The sequence below is a fragment of the Alternaria infectoria genome, assembly GCF_024043175.1.
Source record: "Alternaria infectoria strain BMP 0036 chromosome Unknown scaffold_3, whole genome shotgun sequence".
Lineage (NCBI taxonomy): Eukaryota > Fungi > Ascomycota > Dothideomycetes > Pleosporales > Pleosporaceae > Alternaria > Alternaria infectoria.
The window spans coordinates 371244-387477 of NW_026250692.1; the positions used below are offsets into that span (position 1 = coordinate 371244).

The window sequence follows — 16234 nt, forward strand, 5'->3', positions numbered from 1 at the left end:
TGGGCGCCGGCCAACCGCCCGTCAGCCCCCGAATGCGGCGCTCCCGACACCAGGTACGCGACGACTGACCTCTCCGCCCTCTACCAGCACGCGAAGGCGACCGACGCCAGCCCGGCACATGCCCAACGCGGAATTGCAGTCGATGCTTCTCACCGCCGATGCGGGCCTGGCCGAGGTCCCAGGCTGCACCAGAGAGCAATTGGACGCCCTGGCCCGCAGCGTCGAGCTGAGGAGGCAGCAACTCGAGGCCGACATCCGGGACTACATCGCGGCCAAGCAGGCCGAGCTGCGCAGACATGGCCACGAGGTAGGCGTCCCGGCCCCTTCTCTGCGTGCCGTGAGAGACTGATTTGGGCCTAGCTTGCAGACCGGTACCGCGACATGGCAGGCGGCCAGCAGCCTGCGCCTGCAGTGCCAGAGCAGAGCTGCCCAGGGCCTGCCCCGGGCCCTGCTGCACCGCTCGACCCGGCGCCCGACGACAGGATGCGGCTCAAGAAGCACACGCGCGTGCACAAGCGGGAGCGCGAGCTCTATGGACTCGTCACGCCCGTCTTCCTTCCCTTGCTCGATGCGCGCGACAGCTCGCCCGAAAAGAAGAAGACGCCAGCCGCAGGACATGCTGAGCACGCCCGAGACGACCCGAAGCCTACGAGCGACGCCCGAGACACCGCGGCCATGGCGCTGCGAGAGCCAGCCCAGCTGAAGCTGCCAGCCAAGAAGTCTGCGCTGCGGCACAAGGACACGCCTCGATCGCGCCGGAAGAGAGTCAGTCTGGTCATCCATGGCCAGACCGTCCTTCCCGCAGACACCGTCGCCGAACCACCTCTGGCTTCGCCCAGCAGCGTCGCAACATCGGCTTCCACCTCGACCGCTTCGCTCGACGACATGATAGATCCGCGACTCACCACCCCGGACCCGCCAGTCCATGTCCAACGCCCTGACGCCGTGCACCACAGCCTACCTCTCCCCATGACCAACGCCATCAACTCGGCTTCCAAGCTCCTCTCCGAAGCCCCGACACCCATATCCGTCGCCGCCGCCCACATCCCCCCAGTTGCCTCCCCACGGTCCCCCAGCATACCTTTGGGCCCTACACAGACCGCGACACCCACATTCCTCGACCCTTCGCCCGCTCTGCACCAACACATCACGCAAACGATCCCGGACACCGCAGGCCCAGACCCCATCTACTCGACCGCACCAGCTACGAGTGCTGAACTCGAAATTGACGACCTCGCAGACGACGACACGAATTTCGATACTTACGTCGGCGGCTTACACGGGAGTGGTGTTGACGATGTGGATCAAGCGGGCAGTTACGGATATCCGAGTAGTCTGGGAGCCAGCTACATGGAGAGCTATATGCAGAACCGACCATTGAGCGTGAGGATGCAGGCTGCGAACAAGGCGGGCTTGGCTGACGAGGAGAAGAGGAAGCTGCTCGAGCAAAGAGACAACAACGAGGCCGAGGCTGAAGCTGAAGAAGAAGAAGAAGACCACAGCAACAGCACGAGTGCGGGGCACAAGGCTGTTGACGCAACCGAGGACAATTTCATGGGAGATATGGACGACTTCTGAGATTGGATACCACATCCTTGTATATACGCGCGACCTTTCGATCCTTACGCAATCTTGTTTGTTAGACACTAGGCATTTCATGTACACGACAATATCTACGGACCCTTTATACAGCCCTGTTTGGTTTACTCTGGCTCCAAGAGATACTCACACTTTAGTCCCGCTGGCTAACCTGCTGAACTCGATTTACGACTCTATCGAGCAGGCTGACCATCTCATCGCTCACGAATCTGGGGTCGTCTTGTTGGATAAAGTGGCCACAGCGGACAGCTGTGATGGGACCTATGGCTTTGCCTTCGTCCGTGATGCGACAGAGACCTTCGTTGTAGCGACGCCAAGCGGGGTTGGCATAAGTCATGGTCAGAATCTTGGGTGTCTGCATTGTACCCTCGTCTATTTGCCGGGTTAGTCTCTGTAGTCCAAGCGTCGACTTGGAAAGAGACAGGTACGTACACGACTGCTCGGCAAAAGTTTCCCAGTCATGACCTACGACTGTGAGGTACGGGCCTCTGCCCAAGTAGCCCTCGAGTTTTGGTGCATCTGCGTAGGGTAATAGTTGTGGCAGATTACGTCTGGATAACCCCTCTTGACTAGGAACGTCGGGATGGAACATCCTTCTATACTTTTCTCTGGTAGCTCGTACTTCGTCTTGTGTGACACCTTCGGGTAGTGTGTGCGAGTTGAAGTCTGGTGCATCGGGGTCCGGCCACAGGTCTTGGTAGTCCGAGTTGGCCATGATGCTGTCCAGGAACAACAGGCCAGATACGGTTCCAGGATAGCATTGCGCAAAGAGTCTTGCAAGTGCGCAGCCGATGCTGTTGCATACAAAGATGAGACAGGGGTAGTGCGTAGGTTTGTTGACGTCAAGGTGTTCCCTCCAGATTTGTAGGGTAAATTGCTTCAGTGCTTTGACTGCAGATATCGCGTCGTGTCCGTGGGACGGGGGTGGTTGCTGGTCGTCGGGATCAGCATCTGAATCTCCTTGACCATATCTATCGTAGCTCAACAGAGCAGGATACGGTAGACGCCCCACTATTCTCTTTTCCAGAAAGCTGCGCACGGCAGGATCCCATGAGCTTCTTGGCATCATGAGCCCGTTGAGGAAAACGATGAGCGTTTGCGAGAAAGGGTTCGGATGGCCGCCGTGAGGTTTGGATGCAGGGTAGTACGTGTAGTGCAAACGTGCACCGGGCTTATTGTCCAGTGCCAGTGAGGAAACCTCGGCATCCGGAAATGGTGGAAGGTCATCTTCGGATGAGTTCATGCTACCGGGGAATGGAATCGCGTAGCTGCGATTGTTCATGGAGTCGTGTTCCCGAGCTGTGTTGATGGGGTCTGCTTGTGCCGAATTGGTACCTGGTGAATTAGCCTGGTCCATGGTAGCAGGCTTTTCCCTTGTTGCCGGCCCTCCTCTTTCTTTCCTGGTCAAGCCTGAGTACTTGAGTTGCGGAGAGATGTACGGGAATGCATCCATGGCCTGGCGCAGTGGGGGCGTAGCGATTACCAGCCATGCAAATTGAGAAGGGGCGATGTGCAACTGAAGCGGAAGACGCCGGAATGGGGTCTATCGGGCAGACAGAGACGGCTGCAAGATTCAGGACCGAGTAGGCAGCTGTTGTGTTCACGGAGGCTAACTCGAGAGTGCATTCAGCAACACATTACCCCTCTTCGCGTCCAAGGCGGGAGAGAAGAGCAGGATCTAGGTCTCGATCGGAGCCAGGGCCTATGCTGCCAATGAGCTCTCACGTGTAGGCGTGTTCCATGTCGCCAAGGGTAGCGATGTTCAAAAGGGTTACGAGGTCGACCAAAGAGGTGCGCGCGCGGTATCGGTCGAGACGATGATGTCGCGAGATGGCGCGAGACGGCGCGGGTCACGGGCACCCGCTCATGGCAGCCGAGCGCGAAGGCGGGTGGCTTGGAGATTCTGGCAGACTAAGAAACAAAGCGTGAAACCAGAAGCGAGCGCTGCAGGAGAAAGAACCTTGGAAAACACACGGCGCTGCAATGGGTGGGGGCGACGTATGCAGCCAGGAACCGGCGGCTATGACGTGGGCGGGTTCCCTCTCACCGTAGCCGCGTGCCGCGTCGCTGCATGTGCGCTGGCTGCGTCCCCTTGATGTGAGCAACATCTCACCCACGCCGTTGCTGCCAGCCGCTTCCCACCGCCCAGTCTTACGCCCTCCACTCCGACGCATCCCGCTTTGGCTCGTCTCTTCACCACCCGACGCTGCCCACGAGCCCGCAGTGTGCAGTAGGTTCGCCTTGGAGAGTTGATGCACCCTGACCATGTGAGAGATGGACTATACCAAGTGCATGCACGACATAGACTGACTCGGTATCTTCACCTCTGCAGGCCATACGCCGACGCTCACACCCAGACCGTCTGGGCTGGCCTTTGCAGGATGCATGTCCGCCCTGACATCCTCTTCACGGCACCCGACACTACCACTCCGCCCGCCGAGATGGTGACGGACAAGTTGCAGGGCCTCGACAACATGGTGACCGGCGCCCAGCTGGGCACCCTCGACTCCAATGGCGCCTCGTTGCAGAGCCTGCTCCAGAGGCGACACAGACGGCCGGGCATGCCCACGCGCATCTCTCTGCCCCCGGCTGATGTCGACGACCAAGTCCTCCCCTCTCCGCCTCCGACCCACGCTCTCCTCTCCCCGTTGCCCGAAGCCAACAAGCGCTTTGCCGGCCACACTCCGCTGATTCCACGCGCCCTTTCGCCAGTGCAAGACGAGCAGCCCGCTGTGCAAGAGCCGCCTGCCCAGGAAGAGCAAGCGGGCACACCGCCAGAAGACCAGCCCTTGATAGGCCCACTGATGCTGCCTACCAATCCCGTCGATGGTGCAAGCGACCACATAGCACTCGAAGTGCTGGACGATGTACTCGAAAAGGTTGCCAAGGACCAGGACAGGTTCAGCAAACTCAAGGGTGCCCCCGACCCTGCAGCTCCCCCCGCACCCGCCGAGAACGCCCAAGAGGACTTGCCATTGAGTCACAAGGCATCGGCCGCATCGCGCAATCCGTGCGCCACCAAACTTGTCGACGGCGTCAGGCTCAAAAGCCCCCCTTTGAACTTTGGAGCGCCCATTGGTCAAGTATAGTCTGCTTCCCAGTCGTAATCGCGAACCGCCTCGTCATCTCGCAAGAACAGCACGGCTCAGACCCCGGGAGACCTGCCCCCAGAATTCGCGTTTTCCTAGTGCATTTGCATGGTGTTTGACAGGGGATTGGATCGGAGCATGGGTGGCGTTTGGGTAAACGGAACACATCACAGCACTTGGGAGCGATACTCAGTGACATATACTTATACAAGGCACCAAGACATTCATCGCAGGCTATAGACTACCAGCCCAGCATCAAGAATAGAGGAACAGCTCCACAGTTTCTCTGGATAGCTAATCCTTTCCATGCTTGTCCTTATCACCCAAAACTCCTCTCGCCATCTCTAACTGCTCATCTGTTTGCACGACTAATGTCTTGTACCTCGCATCGCGAACACTGATATCTGTAACCACATGCTCGACCTGCTCCGCATTCTTCTCCTCATCGAGAGCGAAACCTAGGCACCTGACTCCATTCACTACGGCCTGCCTCAACTTCCCTCCCTTCTCACCAATACCCCCGGCAAAGACAAGCGCATCGACCTCACCATCCAATTTGGCAAAGTACGGTGCGACATAATTCAAAATGCGATCAACAAAGATGTCAAACGCAAGCTTGTCCTCTTTTCTCTCTGAAGAACTAATCTTCCCGAAATCCGTAGTACCAGTCAAACTCTTCCATCCGCTCTTTTTGTTCAGAATCTCTTCGGCTTGCGTAATGTGCAGTTTTTCGCTAGAACTGTGCGACGGTTTGCCAGCGCTATGCGTGTAGTGGAACATGAGAGAAGGGTCAATGGAGCCCGAGCGCGTAGCACCTGGTAAGCCAGCTAGGGGCGTCAGACCCATTGTCGTGTCGAGCGACTTTCCACCTTTGATGCAGCATGCCGAAGCGCCGGATCCGAGATGCAGGGCGATGATGTTGGTTTGTTCGAGCGGCTTGCTCAAGTGTGTTGCTACCGCCTTCGCGATGAAGGAGTAGCTTATGCCATGAAACCCGTACTTGCGCAGCTTGTTCTTGTGGGCAACGGTTTGGTCGATTGGGTAGGTGCATATGTAGTCTGGGAGCGTATTGTGGAAGGATGAGTCAAAGTAGGCAATGTTTTTCGCGTGAGGGAGGATGTCTGCCACGGCTCGGACGATGGTGAGAGCGGGTGCATTATGGAGAGGTGCTAGATCCGAGAGTTGTTCAATGTGGTGGTATGTTTCTTTGTCAATGACCTGGCTTCTGGGGTAGTCTCCGCCATGCACTACGCGATGGCATGTGAAATGTATGTCTTCTTTTCGGTTGAGCTCGGGAAGACCTTGGTCGTTGGTCAGGTGGTCCAATATGTAGCGGAATCCGTCTTCTTGTGAAGTGACATGCTCCAGTTCTTGACCATTGATCTTCTCGTCTCCGCGCTCGTACTTTAGCTTCGAGGGCGGCGCGGTAAGTCCTTCGACGGTAGCTTCAGCGAGTTGTTTCGGTACCGAGGAGCCATCTTCTGGAGTCTTGTAGACGGATATCTTGACGCTAGAGGATCCTGCGTTGATCGAGAGAATAATCTCAGGCATTGTTGTGGTTGTGGACCGTGCAGATAATGGTCTCCAATATGGCAATGGTATTGTTGCTCTGACAATGCTAAAAGCGATCAGGAAGTTTGGTATTCTACCGGAGCTCGAGCGCAGCAGCTAGGTAGTTCTAATATGGAGTAACAATGACGTCGTTGGCAAAAAGGAAAAGGACAGTCTAAGTAACAGCTTTCTTGAGCAAACCAGAAATCAGACACACTTTGGAGCACCTAAGGCATCACGCTATATAAATATATATCAAAACTCGATGTCGCGATTTGGATGACTTGGTGGAGCGTGATGTGGCTGAGGAGGCGATGCTAGCAGCGACAGCCCCGCCATTGCCTCTCGCGCGACCAGCCCTCGGCCAGCTACACCGCCGCCTACACGCGCACCACACACCTTGCACCATGCAGTCGCTGCCAGACGCGCGATCGCAAAGCTTCGAGGAGCTCTATGGGCCCCCCGAGAACTTCCTGGAGATCGAGGTAGGCTTGCCAGAAGCTGCGATGCCCCGATGCTGTCCCGCCGCCCTGCTCACAATTGTCGCGTGCACAGGTCCGAAACCCCATGACACACGGTGAGTAGACGGCACATGTTGAGCGCGCGAGCGGGGGCTGATGCGCTGCCTAGGTGTCGGCCGTGGCATGTACACGACGTACGAAATCGTTATGCGCACCAACATCCCCGCCTTCAAGCTCAAGTCGTCGACGGTACGCCGTCGCTACAGCGAGTTTGAGGCTTTCCGCGACATCCTCGAGCGCGAGTCGGCGCGCGTTACAATACCACCGCTGCCGGGCAAGGTGCTCACCAACCGCTTCTCGGACGATGTCATTGAGCACCGACGCGAAGGGCTCCAGCGCTTCCTCCAGATTGTCGTGGGCCATCCGTTGCTGCAGACGGGCAGCAAGGTGCTGGCTGCCTTTGTGCAGGGTCAGTAGCCATCCAGCGCTGCGACGGCAGTGACGACGACGACGACGACGACTAACATGCAGCAGATCCCAACTGGGACAGACACGCGTGGTAGACACGCCTGACCCGACTACTGCAGAGGGCGGCTACCAACACTTGATATCAGATTGCCGCATTTCCTGCGGTACGGAGCAACGGGCGTTCTTGTTGGGCTTTCACGTGGGGCTTTGTGTACCTTGTCACGAGTAGCAGCAGCGAGCCAATGTCTATAGTTCCATCATCATCCCATGCAATCCACGCAAACGTCCATGGCTGGGGACGAGCGCCGGCTTCAGCGATTGCTATCAACTTGACATCAGCGGCGACCCTCCTCCGCGCAGCGCTAGCGATGCAACGAGCAAGGCGCGGGGGTTAGTAACAAGCAAAAGTTTTTGGCAGCCGAACCGTCTTAACCCTGCATGTTCCCGACCTCGTGGCTCCGTGCATCTTCTACCCATCTTTCTAGACTTCATCCTATCGCAGACAGTACTTGTAGTCATGGGCATCCCGTCACAACCAGCGTCCAACGCCATCATCTACCTTACCCTGGGCGCTTTCCTGTAAGCTCACACCAGCGACTCCGCGGGCGATCAGTGGGAACGAGGGCACTAACTGTGTGGGAATAGAGTGCTAGGATGTTACGTCGCATGGCGATTGCGACACCAGTCCAAGACTGAATGGCTGTCTAGTAACCGCACACAAAAGGGTTAGAAAACCGTCGCATCGCACGCTTGCAGCCAGACTTTGGCGTTCCTGCCCTACAAACAAGAGCAACTGGCTGACTTTGCGGCCTAGGAGTCCCGCTCGCTTTCAACTTCATCGCTAGTGGTGAGTGCATTCGTGCACCCAGCGTGCTTCTTGCCACGTGAACAAGCAGCGGCAGTATCGGCTTTTCCATCGTCGCCGCGACGTCCGGCATTCGACGCTGATGGCGAGATGCTTCAATTCAAAGCAATTCGTGTCTCCATGCTTGGCCAAAGCTGGATTACAATCCTCTAGGTTCGTATTGAGATCTCTCACAGGAGCCACTTCCCTTTGCTACTGCGGCCTTGTAGAACTCGTTGCAGTTCCCCATCGCATGTGGGTACATGGGAGGTGGTCTTTTGTGCGGCTACACTGCGGGCGCCGAACCAGAGCTGGGCTCGAAGCACGCCTGGCCTTCTGTCTTGTGCGTAGTTTTGAGCCTGGTGAAGGGGAAGCTGAGAAGTACCGTAAGAACTCGATCAAGATAATACTTGCGTGAGGAACGTGCTGCCGCTACTTTCCCCCTTTGCACCCCCCTCCCAATTCTCCTTCGTGCAAACGGCTGACCTAGGTTTCTTCTTTAATCACAGCTCTCGGATCCGGTATCTTGTTCACGTACCCTCAGATCGCTACCATTGCTGGTGTACAGGGTCTCTTGGTTTACGCGCTATCATCGTCCCTGCCCTTATTGGTCTTTGGCGCGTTGGGTCCCATCATTAGACGGAAGTGTCCTGAAGGCTTCGTGCTGACAGAATGGACAAGGCAGCGCTACGGAGCTATCGGAGGACTCTTTCTGAGCGTCTGCACGCTCATCACCATGTTTTTGTACATGGTCGCTGAGCTCTCGGCCTTGCAGCAAATCGTCACTCTACTCACGGGCTTGAACGGTCTTCCGGTTGTCATTGTGGAGTGCGCTGTTACTACCATCTACACCTGTAAGATTTGTTGCAACTCTAACTACGAGCATCAACTAAAACTTTACTTCAGCACTCGGGGGCTTCAAAGTCTCTTTCGTAACCGACAATATCCAGGGCGTTATGGTCATCGGCCTTATCATCATGGGCGTCATTGCTGTCGGCGTAGAAACAGACATCGACCGCTCCCTCATCGACCAATCCCGATACCTCGAATCCAGCCTCCTAGGCTGGCAACTTATCTACATCCTCCCTGTCGCCATTTTGTCAAACGACTTCTTCCTCTCAGGCTTCTGGATGCGTACTTTCGCCGCTCGCACGGACAGGGATCTCTGGATTGGTGTCTCACTCGCCAGTATGGGCGTACTGATCATCCTCACTCTGCTAGGCGTGGGAGGAATGCTTGCAGCCTGGTCTGGTGCGTATACCATTGGCGACGAAGAAAACGGCTCTTTGGCCTTCTTCTTGTTGCTAGAACGGCTGCCTGCGTGGGTTGTCGGTGTTGTTCTCGTCATGACCATCTCGCTTTCCACTGCTGCATTTGACTCTTTCCAATCGGCCATGATCAGCACGGGAAGCAACGATTTCTTCCGCAACAAACTCAACATCTGGATCATCCGCGCGTGCGTTGTGGCGCTCATCTTCCCTGTTGTCGTCGTGGCTCTGCGCAGTCCCGATATCCTGCAAATTTTCCTAATCAGTGATCTTGTCAGTGCAGCGGTTGTACCTTGCCTCGTCATCGGGCTGAGCGACAAGTTTTACTTCTACCGGGGTTTCGACTTTGTTATTGGAGGCCTTGGGGGTATCTTCACCATCTTCTTGTTTGGGCTTGTCTACTACAATGGCGATGTCACTCTAGCCGGGAACTTGCTGTTGTTGGAAGGTGGATTGTACGCAAATGACTGGAGCGCTTTCGGTGAGTGCAAGCTATTCCGGCGCCCATGACGATTGCTAACAACGACGAGGTGCTTTCGTAGCAGCGCCCTTCGGAGGTCTTCTTTGGGCTTTTGCTGCTTGCGCTCTCCGCATCGGGTTCCTCTGGATCAAGGCCAAGTTTCAGGGTCGTCGCTTCGACGCGTTTGACCGACCTCTTCCACGAAACATCGATAGACCTGGTGCTTTCGACGAGCACGATGATGAGGCTGTGGTTGAGCATAGCAGCATCGAGAATGGCAGCAACGGGAAGTTCTTTTAAGACCGTGCAGATGAGGAGGGTAAAAGTGAGTAAGGGAGTGCATGTGCGAAGTCAGGATGACCAAACAGATGTAAATAATCGGGTTTTGCATTCTTGACATGTACCATACATAAGAGGGAATGAAAGAGGCAGCAAAGGGTGTTGGTCAAACCACGGAGAAGTTGGGCATTCGAGCTCGTGGTAACAAGTACGGGGAAAGATTATGATCAAGTACGCGGTGGGAATCTATACGGATGAGTCGGATCGTAATTTACTCTCACATATAGTGGAGATTGCCTGTGAATACAGCGTGCTTGCTACATACAAAGAGGAATTATGGCAGATATCTGTAACCGAGATGGAGGAGCTAAGACGCAGCTTCCAGAAGAGACACGGGTGGCGTCGCGTGGAGCTGAGGTGGGGGCGGGGCAGCTTGGCAGGGTCCATGACGGAGCCTCGCGCTGTTGGAAATATCTGACGTTTCAGGCACCAGACGTCTACAAGAAACGTTTGTTACCACCCGCCTGCACTTTGCACACTCTGCCGAATCTTCCCAACAGGCGTTTCCTCCACACCACCATCATGCAGATGCCGGACATGCCCGTCAACGTCCCAATCGACGACCCCAACGCCGACACGGAATGGTGAGTCAAACCACCATCAGGTGATAGCGAAAGGCACAGTACTGAAACTAGCGCGTTAGGAACGATATTCTCAGGAAACATGGCGTCATCCCCGAGAAGCCGCCATCGCCGACACCCATGATTCAGGAGGCGCTTGAGCAGGCCCGCGAACTCGCACACGAAAACCGTTTAGAGGGCAAAGACATGGACGAGCTGGCCGAACTAGAGGATGAAGAAGACGACGACTTTCTCGACTCGTACCGCCAAAAGCGCATGGCCGAGCTTGCATCGATAAATACCGCCTCGGTGTACAACCAAGTCTATCATATCCAGAAACCCGACTACTCTTCCGACGTTACCGAAGAGAGCAAAAAGGCATATGTGCTGGTCTTGTTGACGAGTTCGACGGGCACAAACACCGAGTCAAGAGTCATGATTGAGCATTGGAGGGAGTTGGCAAAGAGATTTGGCGATGTCAAGTTTTGCCAGATGAGGGCGGATCTTTGCATCGAGGGGTACCCGGATAAGAACACGCCGACGGTGCTGATCTACAAGGACGGGGATATCAAGAGGCAGATTGTTACGCTGATGCAATTGAAGGGACCGAGGACAAGTGTACAGGGTGGGTCGCGTCCCTCAACTCCTGACGGCAGTCCTGCATTACGGTGTGCTAACTTGCTATGACAGATCTGGAAAGGCTTCTCGTTGATGTTGGCGCCGTCAAATTAGGAGACTCGCGCCTCCAGAAGAAGAGAGACGACGAGGACGCCAACCCTAGCAGGATAAGACAAGGCAATACCGCAGGAGACGACGACGATAGCGACTGGGACTGAAGGCGCACTGATTGGGTATTGTGACGGCTTATTGCCTGGTAGGGTTGTTGACGTCCACGACGTCGACCTCAAAGCTGTCTCCCGGAGATTTGCTTTGTACGCGCCGTACGAGGAACGTCTGGCATTGAGACATGTGTTGGCTTTCCAGGCAGTAGTTGCCGATGGCGGATGCTCGCTTCGCATGGACGTATCAGATACTGTGGCGCCTCGACCGGTGTTGAGTAGATACATTCTGGTCGTGGACTGACCCCTTGCTGGTAGACCTGTTCTACGATGCTGGTTTGACGTACGAGTGTTGAAGGTGGGGAGTCATGTTCTCCGGACACGGGAGTGTTGGTGGTGAACAAGTCAAGATGAAGAAATTTGGATTTCTGAGAGTCGACTTGCTACGTGGCAGGCTGAGGCATGGGCAAACAAGCACATGGCGTAATAGAATTCTCGCCTTATCTAAAAAAAAAGTGTGTTCTCTCATCGCCATCTGTCCAACACTGGAGCGCCCGTCTTGTGGGAAAGCTCGTGCAGCCACCGGACGCCGAGCGCCCAAGGCCCAAAACGCAAAGCCAGCGTCGCAGCGCAAAAGAATAGTAAAAGACGCAAGGGGTATGGAGGCAGCAATCATATGAGCTCATCGCCGCCGCAACGGCGCGACTCGTCGACTGCTCGCCAGATGGTGCTCTCTTCAAAGACGGGGCCGTGGCCGTCACACTTGGCGGAGCCTTTCAGGCGCTCGCACACGTCGGCCACGTCAACCAGACCCTGCTTGACGAGCGGATGTTGCTGGATGAGGTCCCAGGCCTGGGCAGCGGGGACCTCTTTCGCCCCGGCGCGGGTGCGTGGATGCTCCTTCGCGGCCGTGTTCACGACGGTGGCGTTGGTCAGGGACTCGACACGGTAGCCCGTGGCTGTTTCTTCGTCGTCGTCGCCGTCGTGGCCATGGTGGTGGACGGGCAGATAGGCGCCCGGCGAGGGGTACGTGGCGGAGAGGGGGCGCGAGGCCGAGGGGGAGCGGCGGGTGGTGGCGCGCAGGATGTCGTTTTCGGTGCGGGCGCGGTCGAGGGCGGCCTTGAGGCGGTCGTTGTCGGACTGCAGCGAGTGGGTGCTGGACTCGAGGGCCGAGAGCTTCGTCTCGAGCTCCTTGACGTGGCGCTCCTTGCGCTCGCGGAAGGCGCGCTGGCTGGAGAGGCATGAGCACGGGGGCGCTGGATGGGGGACGGGGGCGGGACACGTACGCTGCCCTGTTCTGAGCCTTGCGCCTGCTCTGCGCCGGCGTCAGGCTGTCCTTCTCCTCGCTGCTGCTGCGCGCCTGCTGTGGCTGGCCGTCGTCGAGGTCCGCGCCGAGCCCCGAGTCTACGCTGTCGTCTGTCGCGCCAAAGTACGCGTGGGCCATGGCTGCTCGATGTTGCTGCGTGCAGCGTCTGCTAAGTACTGCCTCGACGCACCGCCTGCAGTCTCACACACGCAGCCCCTCGGCACTGTCAGCACCAGCCTCCGTCGCTCGCCGCAGCACCCATCGTCCTCGACGCCTTCACCTCCGCCAGCAGCCCGTACGCCCGCGCTTACACGTCGGCATTGGGCGCCGCCAAGGCTTTCCGAGTTGCCGGGGGGTCACGCCAAGCCAGCGAGAATTTGCATCTAATCTTATCAATCAGCTGTCCCGAGCCGCACTATGCTCCATCCAGCACCGAGAAGCTGTCCGTTTGCTTGTACAGTAGTAACGCGTTCCGCACTGGGAAATCACATGAAATATGCAGCCCGCATTCTTTTCACCTGCCGCCCGGCGCTGGTAAATAACCGTTGTTGCACATCATCTCCTCGCAACACTTGTGCCCACCAATCCACCAACCACCATGTCGCATCACCACAACTTGGACGTTGGCAAAACTGCGCTATTCAACACAACCGCAACCGGCGCCGATCTAGCCTCCCCCACCGCATTACCAGGCGCAAAGTCTCCGGGTGTCGCACGCATCGAAGCCCTCAACGCGCACACGTCCTTGATCAACCGCTGCTGCATCTTCTTCGGCATCTTCCTCATCGCGTATGCGTATGGTTTGGATGGGACGCTCCGATACACCTACCAGCCATATGCCACTGCGGGATTCCAACAGCATTCCACCTTGGCTACCATTAGTATGTCTGGTGAAATCTGTAGTCATTCCGAGTCACCAACGCTAACATTGACCAAGATGTCTTGAGGAGCGTCATCGCCGCTGCTGCGCAGGTAAGTCTTAGAGTCTGCTACCACGTATAAACCCATGCTCACTGTGTGCTCAACAGCCTACTGCGGCTAAGATTGGTAAGTTGAGTCTTCACACCGATCAAGATATGAGAAACTAACTCGATGGTCACAGCCGATGTCTTTGGCCGCATAGAAGTCGTCATACTCTCTATGCTCTTTTACATCATCGGTATGCACACACCAAACTGGGAGCTTAGCGTTGTGCTCTGGCAGTCGTACTAACACGACCAAAGGTACCGTCATTGAATCCGTCAGTTCAAATGTCGAGTCCTTCGCCGCAGGCGCAGTCTTTTACCAAGTGCGTGCTGCAACAACGCCAAACGGACAAGACCAATACTAACGGGTATCCTACAGATTGGCTACACGACCATCATCGTGCTCATCGAAATCATCATAGCCGACATCACCTCCCTTCGATCTCGACTCTTCTTCTCATACATACCTGCCGTTCCATTTCTGGTAAGCAATATAACCGTACGCTCCGGTTTAGCTTGTTTCTGATGTTCGGTAGATCAATACTTGGGTCAGCGGCGATGTAAGTCAAGCTGTGCTTAGTCATACCACTTGGCGATGGGGGGTAGGCATGTGGTGCATCATATACACAGTGTGTTGTATCCCTCTAGTTGCTTCGCTCATGTGGTCTAGCCGACAAGCTAAAAGGGCCGGCGCATTCGATGCATACCAAACACCATACGAAGTTCATGGCGGTACCAGGAATTTGCTAGTCACTCTCTTTTGGCAAATGGACGTCCCCGGCGTCGTGCTGCTTATTGCGGTATTCGGCTGCATTCTGACTGTAAGTCGGCATGTGTTTGCACCAGACGAGATTCCGATTTGCTGACCAACCACGAGCCTTTCACCATCGCAGGTGGCGCGCAATCGCAATGGGGGACTGCCAAAGTCATTGCTCCTCTTATCATCGGATTCATGTGCCTCCCCGCCTTTGTCCTCTGGGAACGCAGAGCACCTCATCCAATGCTCCCGTTCCATCTACTGAAGGATCGTGCGGTTTGGGGTGCTTTAGGTATTGCTTGCACTTTGAACTTTGCATGGACCATGCAAGGCGACTTCCTGTACACTGTACTAGTCGTCGCATTTGATGAATCAGTAAAGAGCGCAACTCGCATCAGCTCTTTGTACAGCTTCTCCTCGGTAATCACCGGATTGATCCTTGGTGGTGTTGTATTCAAGGTCCGCCGCTTGAAACCTTTCATCGTCGCCGGAACTTGTCTTTTCGTGGTAGCTTTCGGTCTTCTAATTCACTACCGTGGCGGCTCTGGCGATTCGTTGCATTCCGGCATCATCGGAGCGCAGATATGCTTGGGCATTGCAGGAGGCATGTTTCCATATCCTGCACAAGCCAGTATCCAAGCTGCCACAAAACACGAGCGTAAGTTTCTTCCATGGCAACTCACGCTAGTTGAAGCGACAATACTAACTACCCAAAACAGACGTCGCAATCGTAACGGGCATTTATCTCGCTACCTACAACATTGGCAGCGCGCTTGGTAATACAGTCTCAGGTGCTATGTGGCAGCAGATCATCCCAAATGAGTTGGCCCGTCGCATTGGCGATCCCTCGCTCGCAGCCGTCGCGTATGGTGATCCGTTTGCATTTGCAACTCTATACCCAGTGCAAACCCCAGAGCGTATCGCTGTGATACAGGCATACAGATACGTGCAAAAATTACTCTGCATCACGGGTATATGTCTTGCAGTACTTCTTGTCGCTTTCTCGCTGGTCATCCGGAACCCGGAGTTGGGCAAGGACCAGAGCCTGAAGCATGCTGAGGAGGATGCAGAAGTCAATTGCTCGGATAGTAGGTCCTAGTGTTGAAGTTTAGCACATGTTACACGCTAGAGTCAGTACCGACTGATCTTGTTGCATATACGAGGGTCCAGGTGGTGGTGGAGCGGACTGACATCATCGTCGTCTACGGATACTACGGAGCTGTTGAGCTTCTACTATAAAGCAACAAAGAGACAGATGATTTGGAATTACCTCTAGCCCATCGGTGAATCTACATCGTTTACTCGTATGCCACAATGTTACTGCGAATATACAGGTCCGAGGTCACTCGCGAAGAGACTTCAGCCTTGAGCGCGAAGCCCAGAAGACAGAAAGCTACTTGTGAGATGAAAGGCGACCAAGAGCCTGATGCAGCCCAACCAAACTCGATCTCGAGTCCCCGACACATAGCAGCCCGCCTCTCGATCACATCCACGACAAACCGCCGCCCCCTGTTAACGACCTGTGTATGGTGCCCGGCGAACACGAGACATCAAAAATCACTGCAGAAACGAGTTTGCGAGGCGCGCCATGATCGATGTCGCTTTGGCTGTGGTCGGAGCGACGATCAACGCCCATGCCTTTGTGCGCACACTTGGGACGATCCGAGCGACCAAGATCCCTCACGTGCATTCCGACGCCGGGTTGACCTCAAGGAATCCAAGATAGCTTGGTAGCACAGGCTTCATTGCGACTCAGTCCTAACCCGCCGAAGATCGTGGGGCTCCTGC

The 16234-nt window shown here is 55.8% G+C and overlaps 9 protein-coding genes across 9 annotated transcripts; 6 read left to right on the top strand and 3 right to left on the bottom strand.

The window, feature by feature from the left end:
• Window positions 1–118: 118 nt before the first annotated feature.
• J4E92_002376 (uncharacterized protein) lies at window positions 119–1578 on the top strand (the record flags this gene model as incomplete). Its single annotated transcript, XM_051493781.1, has 2 exons — window positions 119–307; window positions 361–1578. The coding sequence occupies 2 exons, from the start codon at window positions 119–121 to the stop codon at window positions 1576–1578; spliced, it is 1407 nt and encodes a 468-aa protein (XP_051355460.1).
• A 154-nt stretch (window positions 1579–1732) lies between these two features.
• J4E92_002377 (uncharacterized protein) lies at window positions 1733–3052 on the bottom strand (the record flags this gene model as incomplete). Its single annotated transcript, XM_051493782.1, has 2 exons — window positions 1733–1971; window positions 2032–3052. 2 exons carry the CDS (start codon window positions 3050–3052, stop codon window positions 1733–1735), a joined length of 1260 nt encoding a protein of 419 aa, XP_051355461.1.
• A 618-nt stretch (window positions 3053–3670) lies between these two features.
• Window positions 3671–4688, top strand: J4E92_002378 (uncharacterized protein; the record flags this gene model as incomplete). The annotated part of the gene is made up of 2 exons (XM_051493783.1): window positions 3671–3696; window positions 3932–4688. The coding sequence occupies 2 exons, from the start codon at window positions 3671–3673 to the stop codon at window positions 4686–4688; spliced, it is 783 nt and encodes a 260-aa protein (XP_051355462.1).
• Window positions 4689–4982: 294 nt separating this feature from the next.
• On the bottom strand, window positions 4983–6239 carry J4E92_002379 (uncharacterized protein; the record flags this gene model as incomplete). Its single annotated transcript, XM_051493784.1, has 1 exon — window positions 4983–6239. The coding sequence occupies one exon, from the start codon at window positions 6237–6239 to the stop codon at window positions 4983–4985; it is 1257 nt and encodes a 418-aa protein (XP_051355463.1).
• A 407-nt stretch (window positions 6240–6646) lies between these two features.
• SNX3 (Sorting nexin-3) lies at window positions 6647–7177 on the top strand (the record flags this gene model as incomplete). Its single annotated transcript, XM_051493785.1, has 3 exons — window positions 6647–6724; window positions 6795–6816; window positions 6870–7177. 3 exons carry the CDS (start codon window positions 6647–6649, stop codon window positions 7175–7177), a joined length of 408 nt encoding a protein of 135 aa, XP_051355464.1.
• A 1791-nt stretch (window positions 7178–8968) lies between these two features.
• On the top strand, window positions 8969–10040 carry J4E92_002381 (uncharacterized protein; the record flags this gene model as incomplete). The annotated part of the gene is made up of 2 exons (XM_051493786.1): window positions 8969–9761; window positions 9811–10040. The coding sequence occupies 2 exons, from the start codon at window positions 8969–8971 to the stop codon at window positions 10038–10040; spliced, it is 1023 nt and encodes a 340-aa protein (XP_051355465.1).
• A 561-nt stretch (window positions 10041–10601) lies between these two features.
• Window positions 10602–11475, top strand: J4E92_002382 (uncharacterized protein; the record flags this gene model as incomplete). The annotated part of the gene is made up of 3 exons (XM_051493787.1): window positions 10602–10663; window positions 10723–11264; window positions 11330–11475. The coding sequence occupies 3 exons, from the start codon at window positions 10602–10604 to the stop codon at window positions 11473–11475; spliced, it is 750 nt and encodes a 249-aa protein (XP_051355466.1).
• A 615-nt stretch (window positions 11476–12090) lies between these two features.
• Window positions 12091–12862, bottom strand: J4E92_002383 (uncharacterized protein; the record flags this gene model as incomplete). The annotated part of the gene is made up of 2 exons (XM_051493788.1): window positions 12091–12649; window positions 12705–12862. The coding sequence occupies 2 exons, from the start codon at window positions 12860–12862 to the stop codon at window positions 12091–12093; spliced, it is 717 nt and encodes a 238-aa protein (XP_051355467.1).
• Window positions 12863–13322: 460 nt separating this feature from the next.
• J4E92_002384 (uncharacterized protein) lies at window positions 13323–15545 on the top strand (the record flags this gene model as incomplete). Its single annotated transcript, XM_051493789.1, has 9 exons — window positions 13323–13605; window positions 13662–13696; window positions 13753–13771; window positions 13827–13883; window positions 13948–14012; window positions 14069–14173; window positions 14226–14249; window positions 14567–15104; window positions 15166–15545. The coding sequence occupies 9 exons, from the start codon at window positions 13323–13325 to the stop codon at window positions 15543–15545; spliced, it is 1506 nt and encodes a 501-aa protein (XP_051355468.1).
• Window positions 15546–16234: the final 689 nt, after the last annotated feature.